This window comes from Dendronephthya gigantea, unplaced genomic scaffold (assembly GCF_004324835.1).
Source record: "Dendronephthya gigantea isolate DGI-Jeju-01 unplaced genomic scaffold, DenGig_1.0 000079F, whole genome shotgun sequence".
In the NCBI taxonomy this organism is placed as follows: Eukaryota; Metazoa; Cnidaria; class Anthozoa; order Malacalcyonacea; family Nephtheidae; genus Dendronephthya; species Dendronephthya gigantea.
The window spans coordinates 349,449-363,607 of record NW_021163089.1 but is presented as its reverse complement, the minus strand read 5'-3'; the positions used below and the strand labels follow the sequence as shown (position 1 = coordinate 363,607).

General features: G+C 38.4%; 8 protein-coding genes across 10 annotated transcripts; 5 read left to right on the top strand and 3 right to left on the bottom strand.

The window, feature by feature from the left end:
* Window positions 1-67: 67 nt before the first annotated feature.
* On the bottom strand, window positions 68-1,524 carry LOC114532540 (complex I intermediate-associated protein 30, mitochondrial-like). Its single transcript, XM_028554067.1, has 3 exons — window positions 1,128-1,524; window positions 750-926; window positions 68-375 (listed from the first exon to the last, which is right to left on the bottom strand). Exons 1-3 carry the CDS (start codon window positions 1,434-1,436, stop codon window positions 169-171), a joined length of 693 nt encoding a protein of 230 aa, XP_028409868.1. The 5' UTR covers window positions 1,437-1,524; the 3' UTR covers window positions 68-168.
* LOC114532535 (probable cardiolipin synthase (CMP-forming)) lies at window positions 1,480-3,370 on the top strand. The gene is made up of 7 exons (XM_028554063.1): window positions 1,480-1,887; window positions 1,952-2,092; window positions 2,321-2,450; window positions 2,553-2,638; window positions 2,727-2,795; window positions 2,928-3,019; window positions 3,123-3,370. Exons 1-7 carry the CDS (start codon window positions 1,504-1,506, stop codon window positions 3,202-3,204), a joined length of 984 nt encoding a protein of 327 aa, XP_028409864.1. The 5' UTR covers window positions 1,480-1,503; the 3' UTR covers window positions 3,205-3,370.
* A 281-nt stretch (window positions 3,371-3,651) lies between these two features.
* On the top strand, window positions 3,652-4,816 carry LOC114532538 (methyltransferase-like protein 27). The gene is made up of 2 exons (XM_028554066.1): window positions 3,652-3,887; window positions 4,226-4,816. Exons 1-2 carry the CDS (start codon window positions 3,693-3,695, stop codon window positions 4,775-4,777), a joined length of 747 nt encoding a protein of 248 aa, XP_028409867.1. The 5' UTR covers window positions 3,652-3,692; the 3' UTR covers window positions 4,778-4,816.
* A 197-nt stretch (window positions 4,817-5,013) lies between these two features.
* On the top strand, window positions 5,014-6,251 carry LOC114532496 (methyltransferase-like protein 27). 2 transcript variants are annotated; one of them, XM_028554009.1, is made up of 2 exons: window positions 5,014-5,247; window positions 5,696-6,251. In XM_028554009.1, exons 1-2 carry the CDS (start codon window positions 5,131-5,133, stop codon window positions 6,245-6,247), a joined length of 669 nt encoding a protein of 222 aa, XP_028409810.1. In that variant the 5' UTR covers window positions 5,014-5,130; the 3' UTR covers window positions 6,248-6,251. The 2 variants fall into 2 exon arrangements, with proteins under 2 accessions (XP_028409810.1, XP_028409812.1); XM_028554011.1 differs by having other exon boundaries at window positions 5,165-5,519.
* A 685-nt stretch (window positions 6,252-6,936) lies between these two features.
* LOC114532322 (methyltransferase-like protein 27) lies at window positions 6,937-8,204 on the top strand. The gene is made up of 2 exons (XM_028553801.1): window positions 6,937-7,273; window positions 7,552-8,204. Exons 1-2 carry the CDS (start codon window positions 7,157-7,159, stop codon window positions 8,101-8,103), a joined length of 669 nt encoding a protein of 222 aa, XP_028409602.1. The 5' UTR covers window positions 6,937-7,156; the 3' UTR covers window positions 8,104-8,204.
* An 868-nt stretch (window positions 8,205-9,072) lies between these two features.
* On the top strand, window positions 9,073-10,559 carry LOC114532321 (methyltransferase-like protein 27). 2 transcript variants are annotated; one of them, XM_028553799.1, is made up of 3 exons: window positions 9,073-9,145; window positions 9,242-9,448; window positions 9,775-10,559. In XM_028553799.1, the coding sequence occupies exons 2-3, from the start codon at window positions 9,332-9,334 to the stop codon at window positions 10,327-10,329; spliced, it is 672 nt and encodes a 223-aa protein (XP_028409600.1). In that variant the 5' UTR covers window positions 9,073-9,145; window positions 9,242-9,331; the 3' UTR covers window positions 10,330-10,559. The 2 variants fall into 2 exon arrangements, with proteins under 2 accessions (XP_028409600.1, XP_028409601.1); XM_028553800.1 differs by having other exon boundaries at window positions 9,077-9,122.
* LOC114532323 lies at window positions 10,408-11,092 on the bottom strand. Its single transcript, XM_028553802.1, has 2 exons — window positions 10,805-11,092; window positions 10,408-10,644 (listed from the first exon to the last, which is right to left on the bottom strand). Exons 1-2 carry the CDS (start codon window positions 11,087-11,089, stop codon window positions 10,510-10,512), a joined length of 420 nt encoding a protein of 139 aa, XP_028409603.1. The 5' UTR covers window positions 11,090-11,092; the 3' UTR covers window positions 10,408-10,509.
* A 252-nt stretch (window positions 11,093-11,344) lies between these two features.
* On the bottom strand, window positions 11,345-13,952 carry LOC114532318 (E3 ubiquitin-protein ligase RNF216-like). Its single transcript, XM_028553795.1, has one exon. It carries the CDS (start codon window positions 13,804-13,806, stop codon window positions 11,710-11,712), a length of 2,097 nt encoding a protein of 698 aa, XP_028409596.1. The 5' UTR covers window positions 13,807-13,952; the 3' UTR covers window positions 11,345-11,709.
* Between the last annotated feature and the right edge of the window lie 207 nt (window positions 13,953-14,159).

Below are 14,159 nucleotides of genomic sequence, written 5' to 3'. Positions count from 1 at the left end.
AGTAAAGTGGGATTTTGAAAACAATAAAAAACAATGGAAAGCCACGATTCATTAATCGTAACTGTGTGCGAAAATGACGTACATTTCAGGTAGGATTAAGACGGGAATTGTATTTGTAAAGCATTTTGAAAGCAATAACCAACCATCTGAATAATTATTCAATATAATTCAGTAATCTAAATCTCTGCCTGCGTGTTCTACGAAGTATTTCGGTTGATAAAAGGTCTCTCTTAGCTTGATGTGATCTAACTCAAGACAAAAAGGTCCACTAATTCTATCCATTATTGAGATGCCAATTGTTCTATAGCAATGAAAAGTTGGTTGTCTGTCCTGAAGGTAGCCAGCAGTTGTGAATATAAACTTGGTAAATGGAATCTGAAAATAAATTTGTTTCCTTGTGGGCACCATTTGGAAATAAAAAAATTCTACCTTAAATGCTTGTTTGCGAATGCATTATTTAGATGCTATAGGTAGCAGAGAGCTATGCAGTGCTGCTTAACTATTTGCTTTCCAATTTAACATGCCATAGAACTTGTAGAAGTTCTAAACTTGTGATGATGGATGACATCACCAAATTCTGGATTTACAAATATACTTTAAAGGACCATGAAATTAATTGAAAGGAGAAAACCACAACACTAGATATAATGCAGATGAATCAAAATCTGGGCTACACAGAACACTAAATTGTCAACTAAAGTCATACTGAATAGTCTAATATGGCAACACAAGCTCAAAATTAAACTTACAGTAATTTCCTCCCAGAATGGACCACCACTAGTGTATATAAAGGCTTGATACATGTCATCAGTGTTGTAACCTGGAGGTTGAAAGCCAACCAGATAGGTTCTGCCATCCCCACGTAACCGTAATTGCATGACATCATAAGATGACACATCAGTGTTCAATGTTGTCCCCCAGCGATCCTTAATGGGGATAGAGAGATTAATATGTATACTAAAAGTCAGTGTAGTTATTGGGATTACAAACCAGTCCTTTGAAGGTGTGGTCTGGGGGTTGTGAAGGCGTGCCCTGGCCCGGAACCCCTAGACCACGCCCTTTAAAGTCCATCTTGGTACAGGTCAACTGATATAAGCATTTTTACAAAACACAAAGTTGTAGCTTACCATTTTTGGGTTTAACCTCATTGTACAAAACCCACTGTGTTTGTTGCGCTTATCAGGGGGGAGCTCGGTAGAGAGTTGCCCGCAGAAAGATGCATTACCATCCTTTGTGCGAGTCAACTCCGCTCTGGATTTTCCACCAATGATCTCATCTGAAGTACAAGTCCAATTATCCAGTGAGCTCTCCTCTCTAAAATTACTCACAATAAGCTCGCGAAGTGTGAAATTTGATGCGGTTAGCGTCGACATTCCTGCCCGAAACGACTTTCTCAAAATCGTGCTTAAGGCCGCCATGTTGGAACCGTCAGTCATTCACATAAATCTCAGCAGTCTGGTGAGAAACTTGGTGTAATCGTGATTAAATGTCCGATATGGACATATGGTGAAGTTTGGAACGAAGTATAAGATGTGCAGCTTTCTTTTCCGGACATGTATTCGCACTTGTTCTAGGAACAAAAATGGACTGAGAAAATATAATTGCAGCACCAAAGTTTCTTTAGTGGATCTGAGATCACATGCGCAGCAACATTTTCTAGGACATGATCAACATTATGCTACAAATTTCATAGAAAAAACAGTCGGTGCTAAAATTTCAAGAAATGAAGGATGGATGACGTTAATATGCGGTCAAAAAGTTGACTGGTTTGGATCATGGAGAAAAGCAAGCTCTTCAAAGAACTTTCACAGAAATTTTGCAATTTCTAGGAAATTTCACATTAGCAGCCACCCATCCAGTAATAATTCTAAGAAAATTGGAGAATGGGTTGGTAGTTTTTGGCAGGGAAAAAGTTTCATGCTGGTACTCTATTAATATTGTCTTTTTTTAGAAAGAGGACAAAATATTCACAGTACCAAATATTCTGTGTTTTGGAAGAATTCTGGCATCACCCATCCTTGGATATTTTGTGCTCTCAGGAAATTATCTTACTTCACTTATCATTCTTTTAGCTGCTGGTTTTACTGATGTGGTGAGGTTGCATGTGTTGTCTATACTAGGTTTTGCAGGCAGTAATGTCTAGTAAACTTCAATCCCTACGCGATAAGCAACTGACTAGTGACCTCTCTATCTCTAAAAAGTCATAGGCATGCTAAAGAGAGTTTTTTCTCCACCCCTTCTCCTATGACCTGAGTTTCATGTAGTTCCTATCTGGTATGGTAACTATTATAAATTAAAATTTTGGCATTTCATTTTATAGCTTGACGGTTTCATTGCCAGAAAATATCCAAGCCAAATGTCATATTTAGGCAGTGTTCTGGATCCTATAGCAGATAAAATTCTTGTTGGTGTGTTAACTGTTTCATTGTCTATAGCACATCTTATACCAGGTAAGTGTTTTGCTAACAAGAGACCAGGCCTGGGCCTGTTATCTACTACAATCCTATGCATGAAATGCATTTCAATAAATGATAATTCATTTTCCACTCTAGTTCCTCTGGCTATCATTATACTAGGCCGTGATATTGGATTAATATTTGCATCCTTTGTTGTGAGATTTGTATCCTTGCCTGCACCTGTAAGCTGTCACAATTTATTATTAATTTCCTAATCAAATTCAACCCCCGCAAGCATTATAGTTACTGTGTTTTTTCACACATTTACAGAAAACATTCATGCGTTTCTTTGACTTTCAACTTCCCACAGTTCAAGTAACACCATCATTGATAGGAAAAGTGAGTGCAGTATCTTGTCAGGTTCAACTTGAATATCACGATTAAATAAAAATGATTTAATCTAAATACGTGTGGTGTATGTAAGAGCTTTTGGGACAGAAATCAAAACAAATGAAATCTTTAATCTTCCAGGTGAATACTGCTTTACAATTAGCTTTGATATCCTTATCACTAGCTGCACCAATCTTAGATATCACTGAACATTCAGGCCTGCTAGCTTTACAGTAAGTGTAGCCAGTTTAAACTGACTGAGCTCTGTGCAGCTACCATCCAATCAGTATTATATAAAGTATAAATTATTCACTGATATGCAAAACTGTTGTTTAGATACACTGTGGGTGTCACAACAATTGTCTCTGGCTTGGACTATTTTATAACAAGACGTGGTTTCAGTGTTCTAGGAAAATAGTGAACAATCTGATATTAAAGGTCTATTTGTAAATTATGACAACAATTTGATTAAAAAGGAAGAAATTAAAATTTTTTATACCATGTGTTCAAATACTGGTTATAGTCACTGGTGATATTAATAAAGGACTAGTAACATATATCTTAATCCAGCTGCAGCAGTTGTACCAAGATCAGGGAGATGCAACTGCCAGTCACAGATATCAGATATAGTCAGTCCTATATCCAAAAATTAGTCTCTAAAACCATCAATCATTTTGCAACCTCGACAGGATGAAACGAAAGATATCTCTAAAGTATTGTATTCTCCACGCGCTTCTTCAGATCTAAATTTTCACGTTGCAGGGTTAATCAATCTTCAGTTTCAAATAATACAAACGATGAATATGCCAATCAGCATTTGACCAATTATGTTAACAACGTCATAAAATCGCTTGGAATCATTCCAAGGGTGTTACAATGTGAATATGTGATGCAATTTGATATCTTATGATATCCGAATCACAAAGACACAAACGAAGCTTATACCACTGGTTCGCAGGCACACTAAACCACCAAGTCTCTTGCCGTTCTCATTCTATACAAATAATCATGAGTTATGACGGTTTTAAAGCGCTATCTGTAGACAGTAAGGCTGAAGATTGTAGAAAGCTCTACACAGCATGGACTGAAACTTATGAAAAGGTAACGATTAAAATTATATTGCAAAATAATTGCCATTTTGAAAAATCAAATGCCACATTGCGGATCACAGCTTAAAGAAACCTACAACCCGGAACGGCTTAGTGTTAGTTTAGGAGACAAATACATCGGAAGCGAGTTGCCTCGTCTCGCCAGAACGTGTCGTCTTTTCTATAGTTTCAAAACGAGCAGTGGTTCAGAAACATCCTAGCTTATACCTCGCATTTTTGTCGCGTCTAATGCTTGCGCAATTGAAACAACAGATAAGATATTCGGTATCTATTCCTGCTGCCTCTGATCTTAATGACTAATAAAGCAAATTGTCTTGTGATATGTTTTAGTTCATGATAAATGATTTGAAATACGGCGGTCCAGTCGCTACTGTAGATCTTCTATCTCAACACCTCCAAGCTCTTGGGAAGGGTACCGATGTAAGAATACTTGATCTCGGCTGCGGCTCTGGACTGGTTGCTGAAGAATTACAAAAACGAGGCTACAACAATATCGACGGAGTTGACCTGTGTGCTGAGATAATGGAAAAAGCCAAGGAGAAGGGTGTGTACAGGACACTCACCCAGGGGGAGATGGCATCGGAGGGGTGTGGGAAGCTTGGAGTGGGGGCTGATCAATATGATGGTGCAACATGTGTGGGGGTGCTGACCCATGGTCATGTGAAAAGCAAAGGCTTTGATGATTTTGTTCATGTACTAAAACCTGGTGGTCTGGCCTGCTTCACCGTCCGACGCTTGGTTTGGGAGGATCCCTCCTATGGTTATGCCACAAAAATGGACGAACTTTGTAACGCGAAGAAGTGGAAACTGGTCGAGAAAAAATATGTTGAGAATTACACGATTGATGACGGCTGTTGGCTGTTCTGTTGTCAGATATTGTAATGATTTTTCATGATATTAAAATCATAAAATTCACAAGACAAAAAACTTTGTTAGCCGTTTTTTATTCTTTCAGTTCCTCGACTGTGTGGTCGTTCTAATGAACACACACACATTCACAACGGAGGGTGGTAGGATCGCAATTGAGTTGCAAATTCTTAAAGGGTGTGCGAGCCCTTTTCCCGACAAATAATTCCCCTGTTTTTTCTCGACTTTGACCTTTGAATAATTATCTCTACTCGACTGCCTGCGTGTTGAAAGACGGACAGTTCATTTTGTGTCTGGAACCATTGAGGCGTTGTTGTATCACTTATATCATTTCTATTACACTACCTGCACTTCGCCGGCTTAACTGAATGGCTGAAGAAAATTATGATTGGCATGCTCATATTGAACGGGTGATGGCAAAAGAGGACACAACTCAAGCGGATATAAAAGACGTCTATTCTGGATGGAGCAAAACATATGAGAAAGTATGACTATATGTACCCCGCTAAGTTTTCTTGCTAAAATTTAAGATATAATTTCTCATCGTTTTATAGCCGTTAGAACAGTTCCACTCAATGCTATCATTTTCGCAAAATCATTACATGGTTTGCACATAGGGTCTCAAGCAGCCATTACTGCAAGTAGCATAGTCCATAGTCACGACCGCTGATCCAGACTTACTGACTTATCGATCCCAAAAGGACGCCATTATGCCCCAATCTGCATGGTTCCAGGCAGTGTTTAAACTCCGCCGCAGGTCTGACTTGACTTGAACTTTTCATTTTTCAAATTGGTGGTATTTTTAGTGTTAATTTAGAAAGTGTTATATGTCACCCGTGCATCGTTTGCAACTAACTCCTTTATGTCTCATATCGAACTAAATAATGGCTGTAGAATATCAGACACTAGTCCGTGTTTTCTATCATTTCTTAGACCATGGTTGAAGACTATGGTTACCAAGGTCCTGTTGTAGCAGTTGAACTGTTATCACAAAAATTAAAGGAATTTGGATACAGCAATGACGCTCGCATTGTGGATCTTGGTTGTGGCACTGGCCTGGTGGGGGAACAACTGTGGAAGAATGGCTATAAGAATATTGATGGCGTAGATTTAACTCCAGAGTTGCTTGAACTTGCAAAAGCCAAAGAAATATACGGTTCTTTAAAGCAAGGGAAAATGGGCTCACCACAATGCAAGGAATTGGGCCTTGAAGAGAATCGGTATGATGCTGCCATTTGTGTAGGAGTGTTCTCTGTTAAACATGTCCCAAGCAAAGGTTTTGATGATCTTCTATACGTGGTCAAACCAGGAGGATTGGCGTGCTGTAGCATGCGAGAACAAGCTCTGAATGACCCGAAGAGCACATACCAGGAAAAAATGGAGCAATTTTGTAAAGATGGGAAGTGGAAATTGATCGTAAAGCATCACGAACCAGCCTATCTCAAACATGACGGTGCATGGTTTTTTGTGTACCAAATATTATAAGACATTTGAGGACATTCACAAATAAATTAAATAATTAATGTTTCATGTATTCACATTGCAATAAATATATCTGAAATTTATAGTTCATTTTACAAAAATTCGTCAGAAATGATTCTTTTAACCATATTTGCAGATTACGAGTTGTGACGCCAGGAAGTCGCCATTTTAGATGCACATAAATTAAAAGAAATTAGATCTATATGCAGTGTTGCCAACCTTGGGATTTTATCCCAAGATCTTGGGATTTTTTAAGGCTGTTGGGATTTTTTTGGGATTTTTATTTTTTTAATAAGACCATGGGATTTTTCTTGGGATTTTTTAGAATAGAGACAAGATAATGTTTTAATAATGATAGTTGTAATACTGATTAATCTGCCTGCTCGGTATAACTGTTATTCACTAAATATTTTAATATACCATACAGAGTATACAGCAGTTAAGTGCTGAGATCAGTGAGAAGGTTTCTTCCTATCGTTTATACAAGACCGAGTATTTCGCCAGGCTTCGGTTAACGCGCATGGCTGAACACTTCGCCTGATGAGGGGACCTGGGAACTAATGAAAAAAATCTTGGGATTTTTTTGGGGGAAAATAGGGAATCTTGGGATTTTTTGGGAGCTATATTGGGATTTTTAGGAAAACTGACTTGGCAACACTGTCTATATGAACCAGAACCATCAACCATTATCCATCATCCATGGTCTACATCTAACGCCACACTTTACTTGCCAACATCACAAGCGGTGACATTAGATGCCTTGTACCTTCTGGTATTAGAAGAATGAGTAATATTATCCTCCGTGAAGTAATTCACCATTAAGGTGTTAAATTACACAGGAGCTCATTTGCAAAGGCATAAAATCATTAAAATTTAAAAAACTCCCTGCATCGTTAACGTTAAGTAGACAAAATGGCTGACGAGAATGTAGACTGGTATGCTTACGTTGATACGCTAATGGCGAAAGGAAACGCAACACACGACGAAATTAAAGACGTTTACACTGCTTGGGGTAAAACATACGATAAGGTATTGTGCAATGCGATCTCTTTCTGACCGAATCATTTCGATTGAAAGAATGTCCAGTTTGTCTTAAATGATTTAAAACAACGAATGATAGTAGAGATTTAGTGCTTGAGTTACTTGGTTTTGAAGCAAATTTGAGAAAGGTACAAGTTAGTTGGTGGGGTCTATTCGAAAGGATTTTATCGGCTTAATATTATGTTGAGCCTGTTGAGGGTCTGTTGATGATGCACCTTTATAAAACACTAAAAACAGCGCATGCTATTTTATTTCCAAACTATTAGTCGATGGTTAAAGATCATGGCTACACGGGGCCTACTGTTGCAGCTAAACTGTTATCACAGAAATTAAAGGAATTTGGATACAGCAATGACGCTCGCATTGTGGATCTTGGCTGTGGCACTGGCCTGGTGGGGGAGCAACTGTCGAAGAATGGCTATAAGAATATTGATGGCGTAGACATAACTCCAGAGTTGCTTGAACTTGCTAAAGCCAAAGGAATGTACGGTTCTTTGAAGCAGGGAATAATGGGCTCACCACAGTGCAAGGAATTGGGCCTTGAAGAGAATCAGTATGATGCTGCCATTTGTGTTGGAGTATTCACGCTCGCGCACGTGAAACAAGAAGGCTTGGATGATGTTGTGCACGTGATCAAACCAGGAGGATTGGCGTGCTTTGGTATCCGGGAACAAGCTCTGAATGACCCACAGAGCAAATACCAGGAAAAAATGGAGCAACTTTGTAAAGATGGGAAGTGGAAATTGGTCACAAAGCATTATCAGTCGGACTATCTCAAGGAAGATAATGCTTGGTACTTTGTTTACCAACTATTATAACGTCAGTCAGAACTCTATAGTGAAGTTCTAACTCAATATAATTTACTGTATTTCTATGTATCGCAATAAATATATCGCTCTTTATGACATCGAGTGGCCAGTGTCGTACGCACATGTTTATCATTATAATAATGAGTTATAATTCGCCAATTCTAATTACTCTCGCTTTTTTATAACAATTTTTGACGTGGTAACCGGACGACACTTGACAAAAAAACAAACTCGACACGACCAAACCAACCAAGACAAAATTCTGAACGCCTCGGGGTTAGAAATTCTTTCGGGGGAATCAAAACCAGGGTGGCGGCTATTTTTTATGCACATTAATTTACAAAATAAAAAATGAATAAACTATTTTCCCAGATTATCCGGAGATATGGAATTATTATTGGCTGACATCCAATGCCTCAGTCTAGTGGTAAAATACCCAAATTACACAAAAGCATTTAAAGATGATGTAAAGTCCGTTCTGAGCATATATTCTGCGCATAACAATGTTTGTTTACGTTGGTTATATAATCTTTACATGACGTATGCGTCGTTATAATTTTCTTATTTTCTCCTCGCTCGACCGGCTGTAATCTGTGATGAATATGCTTATTTTACATCATATTTTGAAGAGGATATTGTTATATTTTGAAGAAAATATAAAGCGAAGCTTGTAAATAAACCGGCCGTTATTTAAAACGTTATATATTTGTAATTGTAGGACAAGCGAGAAGGTAGCGTCTGTAGCGACGACAAATAGCCCCGCCATCTATTACGGTCCTCATTCAGAACGGACTTTACCTCATCTTTAACCATATGATTTAACCCAACACTGAACACTGTACAATTCGTTGTTTCAAATTTAAAATTTTCTGCGCGGCGCGCGCTCACCACGCTCACTCACTTTAGCCACTGATCTGCGTAAAAGCCTGTAGTGTAGTGTACCGGGTACGTACTCATCGTACTGGGTACTGGGTACGAGGCTGGTGGGTTGGTATCGCTGGTATGCATCAGTTCACTGGTATGCATTGGTATGTATATGAGCTGATATCTAGTGAGTATCTCGACCAATCAGATTGCAGAATAGCTCATATATATACAGTTAGTAGCTATATTTAGTATATTATAACATTTGATTATTTTTTTATAGTGCAGCTTTGTTATAGTGCATCTCCATTACAAGGTTAAGGGCTAAAACATTTAAAACAGTCCTGCAGGGTTGAATAGAGATATAGACTGAATGGCTGCAGAAAACTTTGATTGGCATGCTCATATTACTGGGCTAATTGCAAGAAGGAATGTGACTTCTGAAGAGCTAAAAGATGCGTACTCTTCTTGGGGTAAAGGATATGATGAGGTATCAAACTACAGTTTTTCACAGTCTATGCTGACCAAATCCATTATGTACCACGGGCAAGGGCAGAGTCGGTGCACAGAGTGCATTCCGTGCACAAAATATTGGATATTTCCAGTCAGCAAGTCATGCATGTCTTGTATTAAATGGCATACTATCAGGGCAGAACACAGCAGGGGCAGCTACCCCCCAGAAAAAATTTTTAGAAGTTGTATGTAATGTCCTTTTTATAAAAATACACTGTCATCATCATCCCCCCTCATCTCAAAAATTCTGGGTGGGGGCTGACCAAATGACCGAAAAAATGATACTTTCTCTCAAATTTTCAGAGCATGGTTGAAGACCATAACTACAAAGGTCCTGCTGTTGCAGCAGAATTATTTGCACAGAAATTAAAGGAATTTGGATACAGCAATGATGCTCACATTGTGGATCTTGGTTGTGGCACTGGCCTGGTTGGGGAACAACTGTGGAAGCATGGATATAAGAATATTGATGGCGTAGATTTAACACCAAAATTTCTGGAGCTTGCTAAGGCCAAAGGGATATACGGTTCTTTGAAGCAGGGAATATTGGGCTCACCACAGTGCAAGGAATTGGGCATTGAAGAGAATCGGTATGATGCTGCCATTTGTGTAGGGGTGCTATCTATTGCGCATGCACCAAGAGAAGGCTTGGATGATCTTGCACATGTGGTAAAGCCAGGAGGGTTGGCATGCTGTAGCATCCGGGATCTTGCCCTTAACGACGCCGAGAGTGGATACCAGGAAAAAATGGAGCAACTTTGTAAAGATGGGAAGTGGAAATTGGTCACAAAGCATTACCATCCAAAGTACCAACTTAAAGAAGATGGTGCCTGGTATTTTATATATCAAATATTATGACATTCAGGAATCAGGATATCCATTTTTTTGCCTTTATCTTCTTTATTTAAATTCATTTTTAAAATTTAATATCTGGTTTATTTTACTGGAGTATAATTACTTGTACGTATTTAATGCAGTTGATAACACAAAATTCTATTATACAAAATCCTTTAAGTAAGAATCTCTTTTTAATATTTTTCAACTTTCCTTTTTTACTGCTTCATTTGATGTCCATTCATTACTTTTGTTAGTTTTGTAAAAATCCTCAACAAGTCGAGACATGAAGGGAAATGGCTCATTAGGTCGTTGGAAGGCAGTGTATGTTATTAAATCCTAGGGAAATATTCGAAAAGTTGAATATTCAGCAATAAAAGACTGATAATTCAACAATAAAAACACATGTGTAGTGTAGCAATGAACTCGTGTATTAATAACAATTATAAACAATGTTTATAAAAGCGTTTTACAAAGCTCTCCAGTTACAAAAGCATACCTCGAGCAATGCTAGAACCTTGTTTTCTTCCAAGTATTTGTAAGCTTTCAAATAAGGATCTTCCAGAGTAATTGAATATTTAGCGGACGAGGCAAGAAGAGACGCTTTAATGCTTTCAATATAGCTTTTTCCAATCTTTCTGTAATCTGCCTGGGTTTTCAGAACTTCTGCACTTCTCAGTTCCTTTTCAAGCGTGCTCCCCGCTATTTCAAATTCGCTTTCAAGATTTTCCTTTACGTCTGTTGTGGACGGTTCTTTTGCTGCCCCATCTAAAGGCTCCGCCATATTGCTTTCCTCGCTGTTGTCATGACAACACCTTTTCTTTGTGGGGTGGGGTAGGGCAGTGAACTTTCTATACAACTATTTGTTTGTTTACAGTTCAATAGGGTGGGGTAGGGAAATTTGGTAGGGCATGTGTTCATAAATAGAATTATCACACAAGTGTTTATCTCAGTCTGGCAAACATATCCTGCATTATAAATATCAAAATGCGCAAGGGATGAAACAATCTAACAGACAATTTCCCCATTTATTATTTTCTTCTCCCCAACAAAATGCAATGCAAGTTATTTAACAAAGTATAGTTTCAATTTGGTTATTTCTGAAAACTACCATAACCAGTAGGTTATAATGTCAATATTCCTGATCATTACACACTTAGGTTACAAAATACAACTATTTTCAAAAATACCACTTGTTGTCGTTAACAGATAACCCCAATAATAGTAACAATAGAAACCGTAATAATAGTCAATAACTCAATATTTGTCTCTATAACAATAATATAGTGCATATAATTCTTCAGTTAATATAATTTGTCTTTGTCCAAATATGAATACCCTCACATTAGAGGTATGTGTGTGTTCTGATTAGCAAGGTATATAAGCTAACCACAAGACTGGAAATTACAACTTTGGTTTCTTTCTAGTTGAATGCTCGATCTCCTCATTCAGTTTCCTTTTTGCAACTTCAGCCTCCTCTCGAAGGTTTGTAATTGCCAATTCTTCATCTTCCGTTGGGTCTGTCCATAACGAACAAGCAGAGCATTTTCCACACTTTTTTCCAGGATCCCTCGGATGGCGGCAAAAATGATCGTAAGTTATGCCTGATTTACGACAAACATAACACTGAGTGGTACCACATCTACATGTCATTTTGTTGCAGCCATCCTGCTTTGTAAATGTAAGCGAACACTTTGCACACTTTCTCACTTTTGCCATGGTCATTCTTTCCTCATAACTCACTCTTAGATTAGTTTGAGATTTCTTCTCCACCTCATTACATCGTTTTCCAAAATGTTCCTTCCATTCTTCTTCGCATTTGGTGCACGATTCTTTTTCACATTTGGGGTTCATGCAGGTAAACACCTTCTGGTGCTCTCCTATAATGGCTGCAAATTCACAAAATGGACATTGATGAAGATTTGGAAGATCAACTTTGGCTAAACAATCCTCCTGAAGCCGGCTTCGATACTTTTCAATTTCTTGGTTCGACAGGCATCTTTCCAACTGATTGTAAGGAAATGGCTCTTCACAATCCTCAGCCATGCATAGTAACTTGGCTGACGCCATGGCCGAGCCAAATATAACCTGTTTCGCATAACCCTGTAAGCATTCTCGACAAAACAGATGTCCTTCACTGCACTGGACAATTTCTTCAAAAGGGAATTCTCCAAAACAACAGCCACATTCAATCAGCTCTCCTTCATCTTTGTACTGTTGTTCGTTCAAATATGCAGCATAGATTGCATTCTTTTTTTCCTCATTTAGCACAACTTGCCTCTTGAAGAAATCCATCTCAAGTTTTAATTCTGGAATAATGTCAACCAAAGTACCTTTCAATGGTCTTTTGGTTCCCAACAATCGAGAAATAGCAAATTTTTTTTGGGCCTCCACAAGAGTTGAATTGCTGGATGGCAACGTATTTGATGATATACATTTAGCTGCGCTATTCTCATTCATGGCCAAGAGTGATTCCTCAAGAAGTTTTCTTGCAGGGGCATAGTGGCCATTGTACATTGCCATGGCCTTTCTAATGTCAGCAACGAAGACTCTGCGGAAATCATTTTTCAAAAGTTTTTCACATTGTACTTTGAAGGTGAAAGATACCATTTTTGAGTACTCTGTGAAGTAATTAACATGTTTTGTTGTTTCTGCTGACAATGATGGTGGTTGTAGATCACTTTTGGTATCATTCTGCATATCAGGCCGATCAACAAGCATATTCACAATGCCATTTAGATCAAAACCTTGTTGGGATAATTTTTGAACAAATTCCACATTAACATTTGGAAACATTTGCCTGACAAAATCAAGGTATGAGCTTTCTGTAGCAGTGGTGGTGCTTGACAGGTTTGGTGCATTAGGTGTTGATGACATTTGTTCATTTGGTATTATTAGTGGCTGGTGATTCATTGGTAATTGTAGAGGTACTACCAAAGTTTGTCTCGCCGGTGTAGTTGATAGATGCCAATTAGATGTTGGTTCACTTCCTGAAGGCTCTAAAATAATTGGTGTTGGAATGTGTTTTTGGATTGGTGGCCTGGATGGTTGCCAAGCAAATAGATCGGGAAATTCTACATCTTTGGATAAATCATTTCTTGGTGGAAATGGGTCTGAAACATCATCACTGCTGTCATCTCCAGAGTTGCTTGAATCACCATCCGAGAAAGGTTGGTCTTCATGGGTATAATAAGGGTCATGAATCTGAACTGGATGTGCGTCTGTGTCCTCGATAAAAACGAAGGGGATTTCTCTTGCTTTTTGTTTCCTTGAAGTCTCTTTTCTTATAGATTTAACAAGGACAACCTCGTCGTTTCTATCTTCTTCGTTTCTCCCCAACAAACGTGCTTCTTCCTGGCGTGCGAGAACAATTTCAATACACTTATTTAAAATGTTTACTCCTTCGTTCGTTTTCGCTTCTTGTATCGTTCTTTGGATAACTGCCTGGTCTATTTGTGGGAATATTTGCCTAAGTTGTCCGCAAATATCTGCGTCTTCCATTCGCAAACTTTATCACAAATCCACTTTCACAAGGTTTATTTACTAAACTCACCACAATAGTTTTATATCGAAATTCTTTAGCTGTACTTTATAATAGATGAGAAATTTGAGGCTGTGATAATGGAATATTTTAATAGCCCAGGCGCATTAACCAATCATAATGCAGGATCAGAGGTGAGGTGAAATCGGGGATGAAATTTGATGCTATAACATCTGATAACATCCCTGATTTTAGGCGGGAAAAAAGAGATTCATCTCTATTTTTGGATCGTTCAGTCTGCTTTAGTTCACTGGTATGCTTACCGAGTATTGTTCGGAACCGTTCGTGATTTATTCGTGTCCCCGCCCCCAGG

Excerpts from the sequence above, each read along its gene's own strand:
- LOC114532540 (XM_028554067.1), bottom strand. The coding sequence starts at position 1,436 with ATGACTGACGGTTCCAACATGGCGGCCTTAAGCACGATTTTGAGAAAG. Across the intron at positions 927-1,127 it reads TGAGGTTAAACCCAAAAATG|GATCGCTGGGGGACAACATT; the intron begins GTAAGCTACAAC and ends ATCCCCATTAAG. Across the intron at positions 376-749 it reads CATTCTGGGAGGAAATTACT|ATTCCATTTACCAAGTTTAT; the intron begins GTAAGTTTAATT and ends ATTTATTTTCAG.
- LOC114532535 (XM_028554063.1), top strand. The coding sequence starts at position 1,504 with ATGGTGAAGTTTGGAACGAAGTATAAGATGTGCAGCTTTCTTTTCCGG. Across the intron at positions 2,093-2,320 it reads CTGCTGGTTTTACTGATGTG|CTTGACGGTTTCATTGCCAG; the intron begins GTGAGGTTGCAT and ends TTCATTTTATAG. Across the intron at positions 2,639-2,726 it reads TTGTATCCTTGCCTGCACCT|AAAACATTCATGCGTTTCTT; the intron begins GTAAGCTGTCAC and ends ACACATTTACAG.
- LOC114532538 (XM_028554066.1), top strand. The coding sequence starts at position 3,693 with ATGATATCCGAATCACAAAGACACAAACGAAGCTTATACCACTGGTTC. Across the intron at positions 3,888-4,225 it reads GGACTGAAACTTATGAAAAG|TTCATGATAAATGATTTGAA; the intron begins GTAACGATTAAA and ends GATATGTTTTAG.
- LOC114532496 (XM_028554009.1), top strand. The coding sequence starts at position 5,131 with ATGGCTGAAGAAAATTATGATTGGCATGCTCATATTGAACGGGTGATG. Across the intron at positions 5,248-5,695 it reads GGAGCAAAACATATGAGAAA|ACCATGGTTGAAGACTATGG; the intron begins GTATGACTATAT and ends ATCATTTCTTAG.
- LOC114532322 (XM_028553801.1), top strand. The coding sequence starts at position 7,157 with ATGGCTGACGAGAATGTAGACTGGTATGCTTACGTTGATACGCTAATG. Across the intron at positions 7,274-7,551 it reads GGGGTAAAACATACGATAAG|TCGATGGTTAAAGATCATGG; the intron begins GTATTGTGCAAT and ends CCAAACTATTAG.
- LOC114532321 (XM_028553799.1), top strand. The coding sequence starts at position 9,332 with ATGGCTGCAGAAAACTTTGATTGGCATGCTCATATTACTGGGCTAATT. Across the intron at positions 9,449-9,774 it reads GGGGTAAAGGATATGATGAG|AGCATGGTTGAAGACCATAA; the intron begins GTATCAAACTAC and ends TCAAATTTTCAG.
- LOC114532323 (XM_028553802.1), bottom strand. The coding sequence starts at position 11,089 with ATGGCGGAGCCTTTAGATGGGGCAGCAAAAGAACCGTCCACAACAGAC. Across the intron at positions 10,645-10,804 it reads AGGTTCTAGCATTGCTCGAG|GATTTAATAACATACACTGC; the intron begins GTATGCTTTTGT and ends ATATTTCCCTAG.
- LOC114532318 (XM_028553795.1), bottom strand. The coding sequence starts at position 13,806 with ATGGAAGACGCAGATATTTGCGGACAACTTAGGCAAATATTCCCACAA.